At 37.3% G+C, this 15072-nt stretch overlaps 2 protein-coding genes across 7 annotated transcripts in view; one reads left to right on the plus strand and one right to left on the minus strand.

Moving 5' to 3' along the window:
- LOC133064755 (vacuolar protein sorting-associated protein 54) overlaps positions 1 to 9517 on the plus strand; it is a 100818-nt gene extending 91301 nt beyond the window's left edge. For all 3 annotated transcript variants that reach the window (XM_061155200.1, XM_061155201.1, XM_061155202.1), the window contains 2 exons: positions 1642 to 1736; positions 8125 to 9517. In XM_061155200.1, the coding sequence (XP_061011183.1) occupies positions 1642 to 1736; positions 8125 to 8230 (201 nt within the window). In that variant the 3' untranslated portion in view covers positions 8231 to 9517. The remainder of the gene's footprint in view (positions 1 to 1641; positions 1737 to 8124) is intronic.
- Positions 9518 to 10128: 611 nt separating this feature from the next.
- The window catches only part of UGP2 (UDP-glucose pyrophosphorylase 2), a 54639-nt gene continuing 49695 nt past the window's right edge, over positions 10129 to 15072 (minus strand). For all 4 annotated transcript variants that reach the window (XM_061155206.1, XM_061155205.1, XM_061155204.1 and 1 more), the window contains exons 8-10: positions 14597 to 14839; positions 11691 to 11795; positions 10129 to 10586 (exon numbers count right to left, since the gene is read on the minus strand). In XM_061155206.1, coding sequence (XP_061011189.1) covers positions 10479 to 10586; positions 11691 to 11795; positions 14597 to 14839 — 456 coding nt within the window. In that variant the 3' untranslated portion in view covers positions 10129 to 10478. The remainder of the gene's footprint in view (positions 10587 to 11690; positions 11796 to 14596; positions 14840 to 15072) is intronic.

A 15072-nucleotide genomic window follows, 5' to 3' on the forward strand; every position in this document is an offset into this window, starting at 1 on the left:
ATAGGGAAGGAATTACTGATGGACTTAATAACTTAATAACTCAATCAGTATACCTTAATGTTTGTTAGGTCAGCATAAATGGTGTGTAGTAGGCACAAATCAGGAAAAATAGCAAAATGGGTAGTCTTTAGCATCTCTTACCTATGAAGTATCCATCCTCTGCCTCTACTGTTTTCCCTACACTATCATCAGTGTTTTCTCCACTTTTCCACGACATTCCTACCCCTGACTTTCCTCAATTCCTTTTCCTAGTAGTACTTTAAAGGTTCCAGTACTTCTTTTTTTTCAGTCTTCTTTATCCACCTTAGTTTGTTCCCTTTATACCAGGTGATCTCATTCAAACCTAGTTGTATTTAGGGTCGGGAAGATCCCCTGGAGGAGGGCATGGCAACCCACTCCAGTATTCTTGCCTGGAAAATCCCATGGACAGAGGCACCTGGAGGACTGCAGTCCACGGGGACACGACTAAAGTGACTTAACAAACACACAGTGTTATAATTAATACAAGCCTAGTTGTTACGTGACTAATGATCTTAGCTTTCACTGGAGTTTTTGCTCTTCAGACACATTTCTTGTTTCAGTTTGTCTCTGATTGGGCATCGATACTTGGGAGCAAAGTGTAGGTTTTGTAGTGTCTCTTCCCCACTTTTGCTTCTGCTGGTCTCCTTTTCCACACCACCTTGAACTTCCATCTTACACTAGCTATTACCATCTTCTCATGTTTTCCTCGGTTTTCATTCATCATACTAACTTTATGAATACATATTATCCACCATCTTTGGGGCTCACTGAGGACTTAGGAGGAGCTTTGAGATATGGAGCACCCACTAGGGTCTCTCTTTTCCTTTCTCAGTCTTCCTAGTCAAACCATCCTTTTCATTCCACATGCAAGATCCCTCACCTCTGACATTCTGACCTTCTGAATTTGCCCTCTGAGTTCTAATTCTGGAGCAAGACTTAGCCAGGTCAGTGAGCTGAATACACAGGTATTTCATGTATTTTTATCTGCATCTTCATTTAAAGTGAACTCTTTTCAAACCTGGGCACAAAGTATAGATTTTATGTAATCACTGTCATTCGAGTACCAGTGACTCCATAAAACTTTTCCATAGATGACTTTATATATTTTTGTCATTGAAAATATATTTCACAAAATTGTTTCCATAGATTAGTTTTGTATAATTTCAGGTCAGGCATTTCCCAAAGAAGTACTGGGCCATTGCATTAAAAATTTGCAAATGGAGCAATAAAATACTTCCAAGTAATTTAGAAGGGTAACAGTAGCCTTCCTTTACCATTGTGACTTTTTTCTCTGTCAGGTTCCTAGTTAATTGCAGAATTCTCCATCTTTTCTCTATTCTTTTTACCTGTGTGGTTCATCCCATTTACATAGTCCAGAAGACTTTTAAGGGGCAGAAAGGCAGTAGTAAATCGTATCACTAAAAGGAGTACTGCTAAAAAGGGCAAAAGAGCTTTTATCCAACTAAGCAGAAAAACTATACTGAAATAGTAATTCCATACTTTCAGAGGAGCATTTTAAAAGTATATGCCAAAGCAAAAAATTTTCTCCAAATAATACTAATTACTTATGTCTTCTGTGTCAGTAGAGCTTTAAGAAACTTAGTTTTGTTTCTTTTTCAGATGTTATTTTTAAGAATTAATGCAAGTTACAAACTCCACTTGAAAAAGCAGTTATCTCACTTAAATGTGATAAATGATGGAGGACCTCAAAATGGGTATGTTTTCAACATATTTTTACCACATACTCTGATATTGAGTTGTTTGATTAGTTTTTCTTCATTATGCTGTCCTTTACCACTATAATCTTGCCAGGGCCCCATAGTTGTAAAATCAGCAATCTTTTGCCTTTTGTTTTTTTTTGCCTCTGTGGAGGTGCTGTATCTCTATATCTATCTGTCTGTTTATGTTAAAGTGTTTTATAAATGGTCAATTAGTTAACTGCCCTTATATGTCTACTTTGAGGCAGTGTGCATTAGTAGCACCTCCTTAGGTCACCCAGTAGTCTTCAGCTGTCCAGACAAAACTTAAAGTCCTACTTTGTACCTGTATGACCATGACAAAATCACTTAAACTCTGTGCCTTATGTATGAAATGAGAGTGTTAAAATCTCTTCAATTCCTCCACCGGGTTACAAAAAATAATGTGTATATATTTTCTTGTAAGCCACTGAACAAATTTTATGTATTATTGGTGAAATAAAATGACATATAAAACATAAGATTTAGAATCAGAAAACTTGGGTTAAGTTTGGCCACTTACTAGCTCTGTAACTGAGCAAGTCACTTAATCTCTCTGAGCCTTAATATTTCTTATATTGGGAATGATAAAAAGTTCTGTCACAGAATTTTTGTTAAGAGCAATGTAGGTTAGAATATGAATTTAAAGATTATATAAAATACAAGGCACTGATTATATAAGTTACACCTTAGTATGATTTCTGTACTTTGTTACCTGTTCATGGATTTTTAGAAATGGAATATTTTTTTCCCCATTAAAGGCATTTCAGGCTTAAATTTCAAACTTACAGGGACAAACGTAAAAACCATATTTTGGAATCAGAAGTTGGTTTTGCCCTTAAAAAAAAAAAAAAAGAAGTATGTTTGACCCTTGAACAAGGTAGGGAAGGGAGTTAGGTGTGCTGCCCTCTAGCAGTTAAAAAATTCGAGAATAACTTAAGGACCTGGCCCTCCATATACAGGGTTTCTCTGTATCCACAATTCCACATCCACAGATTCAACCAACTGCAGATCATATAATGCTCTAATATTTCCTATTTTTAAAATATGGACCCACGCAGTTAAAACCTGTGATGTTGGAGAATACAGTAAATTGATTTTGCAGAAAACTATTTATAAGCTTCAAACTGCTGAATTTGTTCGCCAGGCTGGATTTAAGAGGTTTATGCAAAAATCTGATTTTCTTTTGATTATTACCTGTTTCTTCTTTTTTTAAAGAATTTTTTTTCAAAAATTTCAAAGCCACAGAAAAGTTTAATGACAGTATAATGAATACCAAATATCTCTCAGACACTATTCAAAGAAACCTAATACTATTTTAAAGTCCCATTCCTCTCATACATTCCTACTTTAATTCCCATAACCAAATCTTGCTAGTTGGTTGTTTTCAGACCAGTAGATCTGAAGCACCCAAATTAATTCATCACCTGTTATTTTCTTTGTTAATATAACTATTTAGGGATTGGCACCTTCAAAATCTTCATTGTCTCACACTTTTAAAGACAGTAATACTTAGTAAGTCAAATATGTCTTTGAGTGATTCCTTGAAGGATAGAATTTCCTAAGAACTTACCTCTAGACTCTAGCCAAAGACAGGAATTTTTTTTTCCTGAAATGGCTCTAAAATTTTACTTTCTCCAAGTTGAAATTGGGACATAACATAAAATCAAACATTTCACAGTTAAAAATTCAGTGGCCCTTAGTACCTTCACAACACCACCTCTGTGCAACCACCAGCTTTGTCTAGTTCCAAACATTTTATAGAATGAAGCAGAGCAGAGGCTAATAGAGTTCTGCCAAGAGAACGCACTGGTCATAGCAAACACCCTCTTCTAACAACACAAGAGAAGACTCTACACATGGACATCACCAGATGGTCAACACCGAAATCAGATTGATTATATTCTTTGCAGTCAAAGATGGAGATGCTCTATAGAGTCAGCAAAAACAAGACCGGGAGCTGACTGTGGCTTAGATCATGAACTCCTTATTGCCAAATTCAGACTTAAATTGAAGAAAGTAGGGAAAACCACTAGACCATTCAGGTATGACCTAAATCAAATCCCTAATGATTATACAGAGGAAGTGAGAAATAGATTTTAGGGACTAGATCTGATGGACAAAGTGCCTGATGAACTATGGATGGAGGTTCATGACATTGTACAGGAGACAGGGAGCAAGACCATCCCCAAGAAAAAGAAATGCAAAAAAGCAAAATTGCTGTCTGAGGAGCCTTACAAATAGCTGTGAAAAGAAGAGAAGCCAAAAGCAAAGGAGAAGGAAAGATATACCCTTTTGAATGCAGAGTTCCAGAGTTCCAAAGAATAGCAAGGATAAGAAAGCCTTCCTCAGCGATCAATGCAAAGAAATAGAGGAAAACAACAGAATGGGAAAGACTAGAGATGTCTTCAAGAAAATTAGAAATACCAAAGGAACATTTCATGCAAAGATGGGCTCAATAATAGGACAGAAATGGTATGGACCTAACAGAAGCAGAAGATATTAAGAACAGGTGGCAAGAATACACAGAAGAACTGTACAAAAAAGATCTTCACAACCCAGATAATCACGATGGTGTGATCACTCACCTAGAGCCAGACATCCTGGAATGTGAAGTCAAGTGGGCCTTAGGAAGCATCACTATGAACAAAGCTAGTGGAGGTGATGAAGTTCCAGTTGAGCTATTTCAAATCCTAAAAGATGATGCTGTCAAAGTGCTGCATTTGATATGCCAGCAAATTTGTAAAACTGAGCAGTGGCCACAGGACTGGAAAAGGTCAGTTTTCATTCCAATCCCTAAGAAAGGCAATCCCAAAGAATGCTCAAACTACTGCACAATTGTACTCATCTCACACACTATCAAAGTAATGCTCAAAATTCTCCAAGCCAGGCTTCAGCAATACGTGAACTGTGAACTTCTAGATGTTCAAGCTGGTTTTAGAAAAGGCTGAGGAACCAGAGATCAAATTGCCAAAATCCGTTGGATCATCGAAAAACCAAGAGAGTTCCAGAAAAACATCTATTTCTGGTTTATTGACTATGCCAAAGCTTTTGACTGTGTGGATCACAATAAGCTGTGGAAAATTCTGAAGGAGATGGGAACACCAGACCACCTGACCTGCCTCTTGAGAAACCTGTATGCAGGTCAGGAAGCAACAGTTAGAACTGGACATGGAACAACAGACTGGTTCCAAATAGGAAAAGGAGTACGTCAAGGCTGTATATTGTCACCCTGCTTATTTAACTCATATGCAGAGTACATCATGAGAAACGCTGGGCTGGAAGAAGCACAAGCTGGAATCAAGATTGCCGGGAGAAATATCAATAACCTCAGATATGCAGATAACACCACCCTTATGGCAGAAAGTGAAGAGGAACTAAAAAGCCTCTTGATGAAAGTGAAAGGGGAGCGTGAAAGGTTGGCTTAAAGCTCGACATTCAGGAAACAAAGATCATGGCATCAGGTCCTATCACTTCATGGCAAGTAGATGAAGAAACAGTGGAAACAGTGGCAGACTTTATTTTTTTTGGCTCCAAAATCACTGCAGATGGTGACTGCAGCCATAAAATGGACACTTGCTCCTTGGAAGAAAAGTTGTGACCAACCTAGCCAGCATATTAAAAAGCAGAGACATTACTTTGTCAGCAAAGGTCTGTCTAGTCAAGGCTATGGTTTTTCCAGTAGTCATGTATGGATGTGAGAGTTGGACTATAAAGAAAGCTGAGTGCCAAAGAATTGATGCTTTTGTCCAACACGGAGAAGGCTCTTGAGCATCCCTTTGACAGGTAGGAGATCCAACCAGTTCATCCTAAAGGAAATCAGTCCTGAATGTTCATTGGAAGGACTGATGATAAGGCTGAAACTCCAGTACTTTGGCCACTTGATGCAAAGTACTGACTCATTTCAAAAAACCCTGATGCTGGGAAGGATTGAAGGCGAGAGGAGAAGGGGATGACAGAGGGTGAGATGGTTGGATGGCATCACTGACTCAATGGACATGGGTTTGAGCAAGCTCCAGAGTTGGTGATGGACAGGGAGGCCTGGTGTGCTGCAGTCCATGGGGTCGCAAAGAGTTGGACACAGCTGAGCAACTGAACTGAACTGAAACATTTTACTACCCCAAGAGGAAATCCCAGGCCCGTTAAGTGTGCATGCTTATGTCTGACTCTGCGATCTTATGGACTGGAGCCTGGTACCCTCCTCCAGGGGATCTTTCCTACCCAGGGATCGAACCTGCGTCTTTTATGTCGCCTGCATTTGCAGGTGGGTTTTTTACCACCAGCACCACCTCGGAAACCCCATTAGGCAGTGTTGCCTTCCTTCTCCCCAGCAACCACACGTGTTCTTTTTAATGTGATTTTCTTTTTCTCTATTTTAATACATTTTTAAAATACAGAGACATATGGAGAATATTTGTATTCCTGTTACTTAGAATTGATCAGTATTAACATTTTTCATTTTCACTTGAAAACAAAGTTCAGCATTGTTTTTAAATTGGCATTCCAAACAAAGCTTGACCCTTGACCCTTATCTCCAGTCCTTTTCTCTTTTTCCCAGCCCTTCTGCAGTGTTTCTAGTAAATCTGGTCTATATCCTTCAAGTTATTCTGATTTATTTACCTCTTTATCTCAGGAAAAATGTGGAGCTGCTTTATGAATTTAGTTACATGATATTTTGTACATATGCTGCTTGCTTTTTCTGTTATTTTACTTATGCTGATATATAAAAATCATCCATTTTTAATTGCTTTATTGTATTCTTCCACATGAATCAACCATATTTAATGTATCCATTTCACCTAGTGATTGATTTTAGGTGATTTTTTTCCCTTACAATCATGCCACAGTGAAGATCTTCCCTTATACATGTCTAATGATGTGATCTTTTCTTTAGGGTGCGTATCTAGAAGTGAATCAGATGTACATTTTCAGTCCACTAGGATTTGCCAGAATGCTCTCCAAAGTGACTGTGCAAAGTTTACATTCCCTTTTATTCCACATCTTGCCAGCATTTGCTGTTACATTTTTTAATTGTTGCCAGTCTAATGGATACAATGGTCTTTTGTTTTGATTTGCATTTCCTAGTGTTTGTCTTTACATATTTGTCATTCAGGTGTTCTCATCTGTGACTTTTCATATTCTTTGCCCATTTTTTATCTGGGTATTATTTTTTTCTTGCTGATTTTAGATTTTTGCATATGCCTTCAAATTAATCCTTCATTGGCTACAAATATTGCACATATTTGCTTTTTTGTCCTTTTAGCAAACAAAAATTCTCAACTTTGATGTACAGCATATACTTTCTATGTACTTTCTTCTATAGACTATAAATAGTTGTGTTTGTTAAACATAACTTGATCTTTTAAAATGGAGATTTATGTTAATTTTAATTTTTAATGTGGGAAACTTGCCTTAAAAAGACTTTGTTCTTTTCTGAGCCTCTGCTGTTAGTTTCAGAGATCCTATTATTACAGAAAACATAATTTACTCTCTTTATGAATTTTAAAGCACTCGGAACCAGAAGTTTCAAACAAAAATATGGTTGTAACTAAATTCTGCCATGTGACAAGAGCTGAAACCTTAAGCACCTAAGTACAATGGTATCTATGACTCTAGTACATAAAAATATCCTTGCCGTCTGGTAGTCCAGCAATCCAGACCTTACATGCTCTTTAAAATATCAAAGCTGCATTTCCTCTTTCTTTATAAAATACTAAATCAGGATCTATTTTTTTTCTTTGTGGGCCACATCTGTCAACGTATACGTCTCATCAGACTGGTCCCTATTTCTTGTGTGTGGAGCTATGATATTTATCTGAGCCTTCTTTCCAGGAGTGTTTTTTCAAGGATAAGCATTAATGTGACAGCTAAATACTCAAAAGTGTAATTCTTGGCTTTTTGTCACGTATTGTTATATTGTCAGTATCAAGTTTTGTATCCAGTAGTACTTACACATGAGTACCAGCCTTCATTTAACTTTTTAAGATGGCACTCAGGAAACCTTGTCTTTCTTTTCCTTGAGTTCACTAGTCACATACACGTATACTCTAGTGACAACTGATCCAAAAAAAAAAAAAAAAGTTTACACCATTATTTTTCTGTTTCATATTGTTTTAAGATAAATTTATTTGTGAAACTGACTCCAATCTTTTGAAAACACTATTGAAAGAGACAGCATTAAATGATCTAACTATATGATAGTAGGAATCCTGCCAAGAGAAATATATTGACATTTGGTCCCTAGGGCATCCAGATTTTAAATCACAGTCAGTCTAGAAGCTAGGATAGGTCTTTTACTTTGTGAGCACAGCTACTTTATTTGAAATGAAAGCATGAGATTAAAAATAATTTTCTCTCCAATGTTTAGGTTGGTCACAGCAGATGTAGCTTTTTACACTGGAAATCTTCAAGCCTTAAAAGGCCTTAAAGATTTGGACCTAAATATGGCCGAGATATGGGAACAGAAAAGGTGATGACTGGAAAACTGGGCAGTTCATCTGACCAGGGGATGTGTGTTTATGATGGAAACATGGACGCCTGTGACTGAAGAACTGAATCTGGAGCCCACCATGAACCGGGATTGGGGAAGGGGAAAAGGAGTGTGTCAGTGTTGGGAAACTGGGATTCAGTGGGATCTACAAGGAATGCCATCTGTGTGCTTCCTTCAGTGAGGAGTAACTGATCAGGTGTCTATAACATTTTTCATTCTCTCTGGAAACAGACTCAGGTTTCTTTGGACCAAATCCAAAAGAACACATAGCTGTAACACAGCTGTAGTTGACTAGAATGCTCTGTATACTTTATATTAAAAAATGCTTTGCATTTCTTCCAGTGCAATGAAATTCATACGGTGTCCCACTTTATTTAATGATGGTACAATTTAAAATATTAAAATCTTACTCAACCTCTGTAGAAAGTTTTCTCTATGAAAGTAAAGCTGTTTGAAAATTATTTTTTTACAGATCTTTCTATAAAAAATAAACATCTTTTGATTGCTTGGATTTAGGAATTCAGTTTTTGTTTTAGTGACCAATGTTAAGTTTCAGGCTTTGTGTGTTGCAAATTTAATCTTTTTATCACCGCTGTATGTCAGCTGCGTAAAAGCCTTCCAGAATAGTCTAAATACTTGAAAGGCTGATCACAAGTAATAATAAAAGAGTAAGATTTTGGTGTTTATTTATGCAACTATTAATTTAAATACTTATCAGATGTGGTATATGAAAGCCTGCAGTTTAACAGCTGTATTTTTATAAAAGTATCTATGAAGGGTTGGGGTGTTTTTTTCCTTTTTATTTTTAGAGGCAAGAATACATTTTCATATATTCTGCCTAATCTTAAGTTCTCATTTTAACATTTAGATAATGTTGAAGTATGCCCCCCCCTTGGGCTCTTGTTTGTAAGTTACTTTCAGTGTGTATATGAACAAAGACCAGGGATAGATAGAACTTTTAAAGTATAGGCTGCTGTGTTGGGGCCAGAAATATAAGGTGATGAGTAAATTATTTAAATTAAAGACTTTTATAATACCTACCTTCAAAATTAGAATTAAATGAAAGTGCCTGTGCCTCACTTCACACCAGGAATCTTGCCTAACCCTGTCAGAGTGCCTAACCTTGTGGTGATTATGTACAATGAAATAGTCTTATTTTGTGCTCTTTGGTTTCCTAAAAGGAAAGCCTGTTTTCTTTCCTTTATCCTTATTACAGAGGTATGTCATTGGTTCTTAAACTGTCTGTCTAAAATAAAGCTGTAAAACATTATCAGACTTTAAAAGACAACTTTTTTTAATAGTATACAGTAAATTTTAAAGAAAATAAGCAACTTACTCAAAAACAAGCATGGAAGAACTGAAAAATGTAATTGATTCTTAGAGAAAAGCCAAAATTCAAACTACCAGCAGACCTGGATTTGGAAGGTTTATTCAAGAACATTTTCAGTGACAGCAAAGCAGCTTCAAGAAATGAAGCTTCAAGGAAAGGGAACTTTTTATAAAGTTATACCCTCACCCCGCTATACTAGAGAACAAGGGTGTGAGAGAAATGCGCTACCTCTGCCCACCCCACCCCCTTCAGCTGGGAAAAGAAATACCACTTTGTTTCAGTAAATGGAGAGTCTGTGGAAAGCATGGCAGGCATCCCAGTTTCAAAACTAGTTGAAAGATATACCTTCAAGTTTAATTCCTATGGAAATAATGATGTGGTTAATTCTCAGAAATGTAAAAACTGGATTTGTTAGTTAACTGGCCAGCGAGCACTTAAATATTCCAGGAGCAAATCTTTCAACTGATAGAGTAACTGTTTGTCAAGAGTAAACCAAAATTTTTCTTCAGCATTTCATAAAGTTAGCATTGAAAAGTATGAGTGTACACATGTATTGCTTCACAGCTTTATTTTTGAAATCACAAGCAGTTCAAAATGACCATCATTGAGGCCTCTGTTAAAAGATTTTCCAGCAGAGCTGCCCCAGTTTTAAGATTAAACAATATTGCACTTTCAGATGAATTAACTTTCAGGATCTTCTTCAAAAAAGAAAAGTATTGCTTCCATCTGTGCTTTTCTTAGACTAAAAGCATACTGCAGAAAACTCTACTTTAAAAATTAACACTGCAGGGTACAGTAACATAGAACAGTACCTGCCTATTTTATAATCTTAGAGGAACTTTTCATTGTAAGAAACTGTTCAGCCCATAATTAGTATAAAGTGTGTACAGTATTTTTCATTTCAGTGGTCCAAGATACGTAGGTTCCCAGATACAATCTTGTTCTCTAATACTGCTCCAGGTGGGATGTCAATTCGGTCACCGTGATTTGCGATGATGATAACCGTTCCCTAAGTGACAGAAAAAACAAGAGTAATTGCAACGGCAAGCTGAAATGCAGTTGATTTTCCTACAGTTATCAAGTTTATGTAGAACTTCACTTACAATGGAGTAAGCGTATTTATAAACAACATGAAATACGAAAAACAAATGGCCTGTTAAGGAAAACTGTAATTTGTCCTGTCACAACCCTGGCAGTAGTTCTGGTACCATCTCTGATAAGGAGGCAAGGAGTCTAGAAGTGGGAAGTGGACCCAGTGCCACAGCATGACTGGCCCTTTCAAAGAACTACTTGCAAGGCCGCCAGCATTATCTACCTTCAGAAACTACAAGGTGCTTGGTTTTTATCTACATACAGGTTTGTGTTTTTTTTTTTAAAGAAGAGTTTAATGATTCATATTTCATGTCTTAAGTAAAATTATTTAGATAAGGCAGTATCAGCAATAATTATAAATAAATATATCTATATATCTTTTTGTTTTTTTAAGATCTTTAAGTCACTTTAATAAGAACACATGAACTCTAGGTATAGAACTTTAAAAAAATACTTGATTAGGAAAAAACTGTTGTATCTTTGGTTCTGAACTTGAATACTCATACCCATAGTCCTTCCTATTTCTTATGCTAGGCTGGAATGATACTCAAAGTACCCAAGCACTGTAGTAATGTGAATGAACATCTTCATACTGATGACATTTTACTTTTAACAGGAATAGATTATAATCAGTATAAATGGAGTTGTTATTTTTTTCTACTTTCAAATAGTCATCTTTAGTGAATGCTAATTTATCAGTGATTCGATTTTAAAGACTGTCATATTTCAATAAAATAGTACCAATTCAATTATTTAATAGTGTTTGCTTTCCATTTGAATGCTATGTTCCACAAAATTCCTATACACAACAATTATGATTATATTTTAACTATGTTGTATATCTATGGACGACAGTATTAATACTAAATACTGTAGTAAGCTATTTCATTTTGAAAATGCATATCTTATAAGCAATTGGTACAGACTAAGAAGTATTCCTTAAAATAAAGGTAAATTTAGGACTAGATGATGAAACCTGTCTTATAAAACTATAAGAACTATAATTTTCATCATAACACACCTTTAATGAAACATTCTTGCCAAATGTCACATCTCCTGAAACTGTGAGGTGATCCAGTTCAAGCATATCTGGTATACTTTCAAATCTTCTTAGATAATCCTGAACCTGAAAGAAAAAGGGAAACATAAAAATTGTTTCAAAAGTGGGTTAAAAGAAAAAGAGGGATTAAATTAACAAGGAAGTTTACCTGAACTGTAAAACATTCTGTTTATGGCCAAGCTCAGGCCTTTTATGGGAAGAACCCTGTTTATTAAGGACTCACTGTGTGAGTAGTGAGTTTATATATCCTGTGTAGGAGAGACCAGGAGGTAAACTTTGTCCCCACAATCAAGTGTTTACACTACAGCTAAGTAGATTAGACATTAAAATAGTAATAATAAAAAGATAACCACCATGCTAAGAGCCAGGTGAGTGGTTCATATAATCTGGAGTTAGTTGGAAAAGAGTTCATCACGGTTTGAAGCAAGCTAGACTGGAGCTGGGCTTTATGACATGGGTAGGATTAAGAAGAAATGGAAGAACAACAGCACAAAGTATCAAGATCACTATCTTTGCCTCTTACTTCCTTAGATTTACTGGCACTAGAAATTGTTGTGTATGGCCTTGTTTCCTATTTCGCTGAGAAACACAGAAGCAACAGGAAAATTTACACTGGCCTCTACCACCACCACCCACTTGCTCTGGAGCCCATTACCTGTCCCTCCTAGTTCTGAGGTCGGACCATTTCTATTCCAATGGAAGGCTAACCCTTCTTATGGTTACTGCCCAAAGATACTGTGAAGCAATGCTCCTTTCTCCCTCTTCTGTGTTGCTTCCCTCTTGATTCTGTCAATTCCCATCAATGTATAGAACATGCTATAAATTCTCCCAACTTAAAAACAGAACTCTAAAATCTTATATCCCTTTCTACCTATAGATTCATTTTTATGTTTTTCTTTAAGGAAAAACTCTTGAATACATTTTCTCATTCAGTATCTTCAATTTCTCTTCTGTTCTCTCTTAAATCCATGCCAGTCAGGCCCCAAAACCTCTAATACTATTAAAGCTAATTGTGAGTTCTCACTCATCTTACTTGAGTTGGCAACAGCACTTGACTACAAATGATCAGTTCCTCTCTCGTGAAACATTTTCTTCATTTGGCTTTCAGGCCACACACAGTCATGGTTTTCTACCCAGTTCTTCATCTGCACCTCCGCAGGCACCTGTGCTGCTTCCTCCACCATATCCGCATCCTCTAGCCTTGGCGTTCCTCAGGGCTCAGTTCTTGACTCCCTACCCCGTCGTTAACTGACTCAGTGATCCTTATGGTTTTAAATATCCAGTTATAAACTGACAACTCTCCAATTTACCTTGTTTCTAGATTTTTCCTCTGAGCTCCAGACTCATATATTCAGCTTCTCCATTTGAAGGTCCAAGTACACTATCTCCAAAATTTAACTGTCCATTCTGCTCCCCCTAAACCTGCTCTATCCAAGCCTTCCACACCCTCAGTAAAAGACAGCTCCACATTTCCAGTCACACAGGCCAAAAACCTTAGAGCCATCCGTACTCTTCTCTTTCACCCTCCTACCTAGTAAATCCTGTAGGTACAACTTACAAAATATTTCATAATGTTAACATTTTTCACTATTTCCCCTGTAGCCACCCTGCTCCAAGCCAGAATTCCAGTGACAGCCTATTCCCTGGTCTCCGTGATTCTACCCTTGCTCACCAGATTGGTCACTTCACCCCTCAGTTGACATTCTCCAATGGCTTCTCACCCTTGAGAAGAAAAAGGCAACACTCCAAATACCCAATTACAAGGTTCTACACAATCTGGCCTGTTACATCTCTGATCAACTATCTCCCACCCCCCATTGCTCACTTGCTCACTGTGCTTTAGGAACCCTAAAACATGTTCTTCCTCAGAGCAACTAGCCATTGCCCTCTCAACCCCTGTTCTCAACCTGAGACAGCCTAAAGTTCTTATCTCTTGCAGGGTATGGAAGAGACTAGGAAGGGTGGGAGGCAGGAAGGGAAGATGAGGTTAGGTGGAAAATGGTTAGTAATTCCATCTCAGGATCTGGGAAGATGGCGGGTCCGTGTAGCACCACGATTTTCCCAGCCCGAGCAGGCAGATTAGGGAGGCACCAAAGACAGGGAGACTTCTAAAATGCATGATGCTGTCCTGGAAATTCCAACCCGGCCACAGAACCCAGAATCAGCCCATGACTTTGTCAGGGCAGTGCACACATCCAAGCCACAAGCAGGACTAGAGTAGACTTGGATGGCACAGGCCACACAAAGGCTAACCCTGTCACTTCATTAACCTCACAGCATTTTATGTGATTAGATTTTTTTGGATTCCACTTACCATATTCCTCCTGCCTAGAATGCTTTTTGCCCCAGATACCTGCATGGTATAAACTTCTCAGGCCACCCGATGTAAAATGTCACCACCACCACCACGTCCACACATTCCCTACTCCTTTACTTAGCATTTACCACCTCTTGGCATATTATACCTTTGACTTACTTGCTTCTTACCCCACTAGAATATCCAGGAAGGCTAAGATTTTTGTCTGTTTTATTTATTGCTAAATACCTAGAACACTGCCTTGTGCATGGCAGAGGCTCAATAAATTTTGTTAAACCAGAATTAACATACTCTCACCGATGAAAGCAGTAATGGTCTTAGACAAGACATAATATCTTAAAATGTGAACATTCTTTACTGCTCTATATAGCAAGCAGTTAAAAAATGAGTTACACCTTCATCTTCTATGGTTGATTTCCTTTAAAAGACATCAGAGTTGGAAGAATATAATAGATTAGCATCAGACTCCAATTCACACGTGTATCCTATCTTTCTAATTACACATTAAGAAATACAAATTCACATGTATATCATATTTATAATTACATACCTTTGTAAAAGAACTGCCTAATTTAACCAAGGGCACTGTAGGAAATTCCCGCTTTTCACTCATTGTCAAAGATCCTGCATTAAGGCTATAGAGGTTTGACATCACAAGCAAGAGATCTGATGTGGTTTTGACAGGCAGAAAGCGGCTTCTAGGAACATTAATACCTAGAGAGTTCTCAAAACTTTTAATGGCAGCCCCTACTGCAGTTTCTAACTGAATGACATTCAGGCCTCCATCCAAAGTCTGTAAGAAAGGGAGCAGGAGAGAAAAACAGGTTTTAGTAACTTGGTTCTATATGGGATAGTTATTTGGCGAGTGGTTTCAGAGATCCACTGAAGGAAACAGAATTTTGAGAGCTGATATCTCTGAAGCACTGATAGGTGCTTATATATATGTAATCTTTTTCAGCATCATAACTCTCTTGTTCAGTAACATTTCCATTTTACAATAAAGAGCTGAAGGTTCAGAAAACCCAT

This window comes from Dama dama, chromosome 11, assembly GCF_033118175.1.
Source record: "Dama dama isolate Ldn47 chromosome 11, ASM3311817v1, whole genome shotgun sequence".
NCBI classification, from domain to species: Eukaryota; Metazoa; Chordata; class Mammalia; order Artiodactyla; family Cervidae; genus Dama; species Dama dama.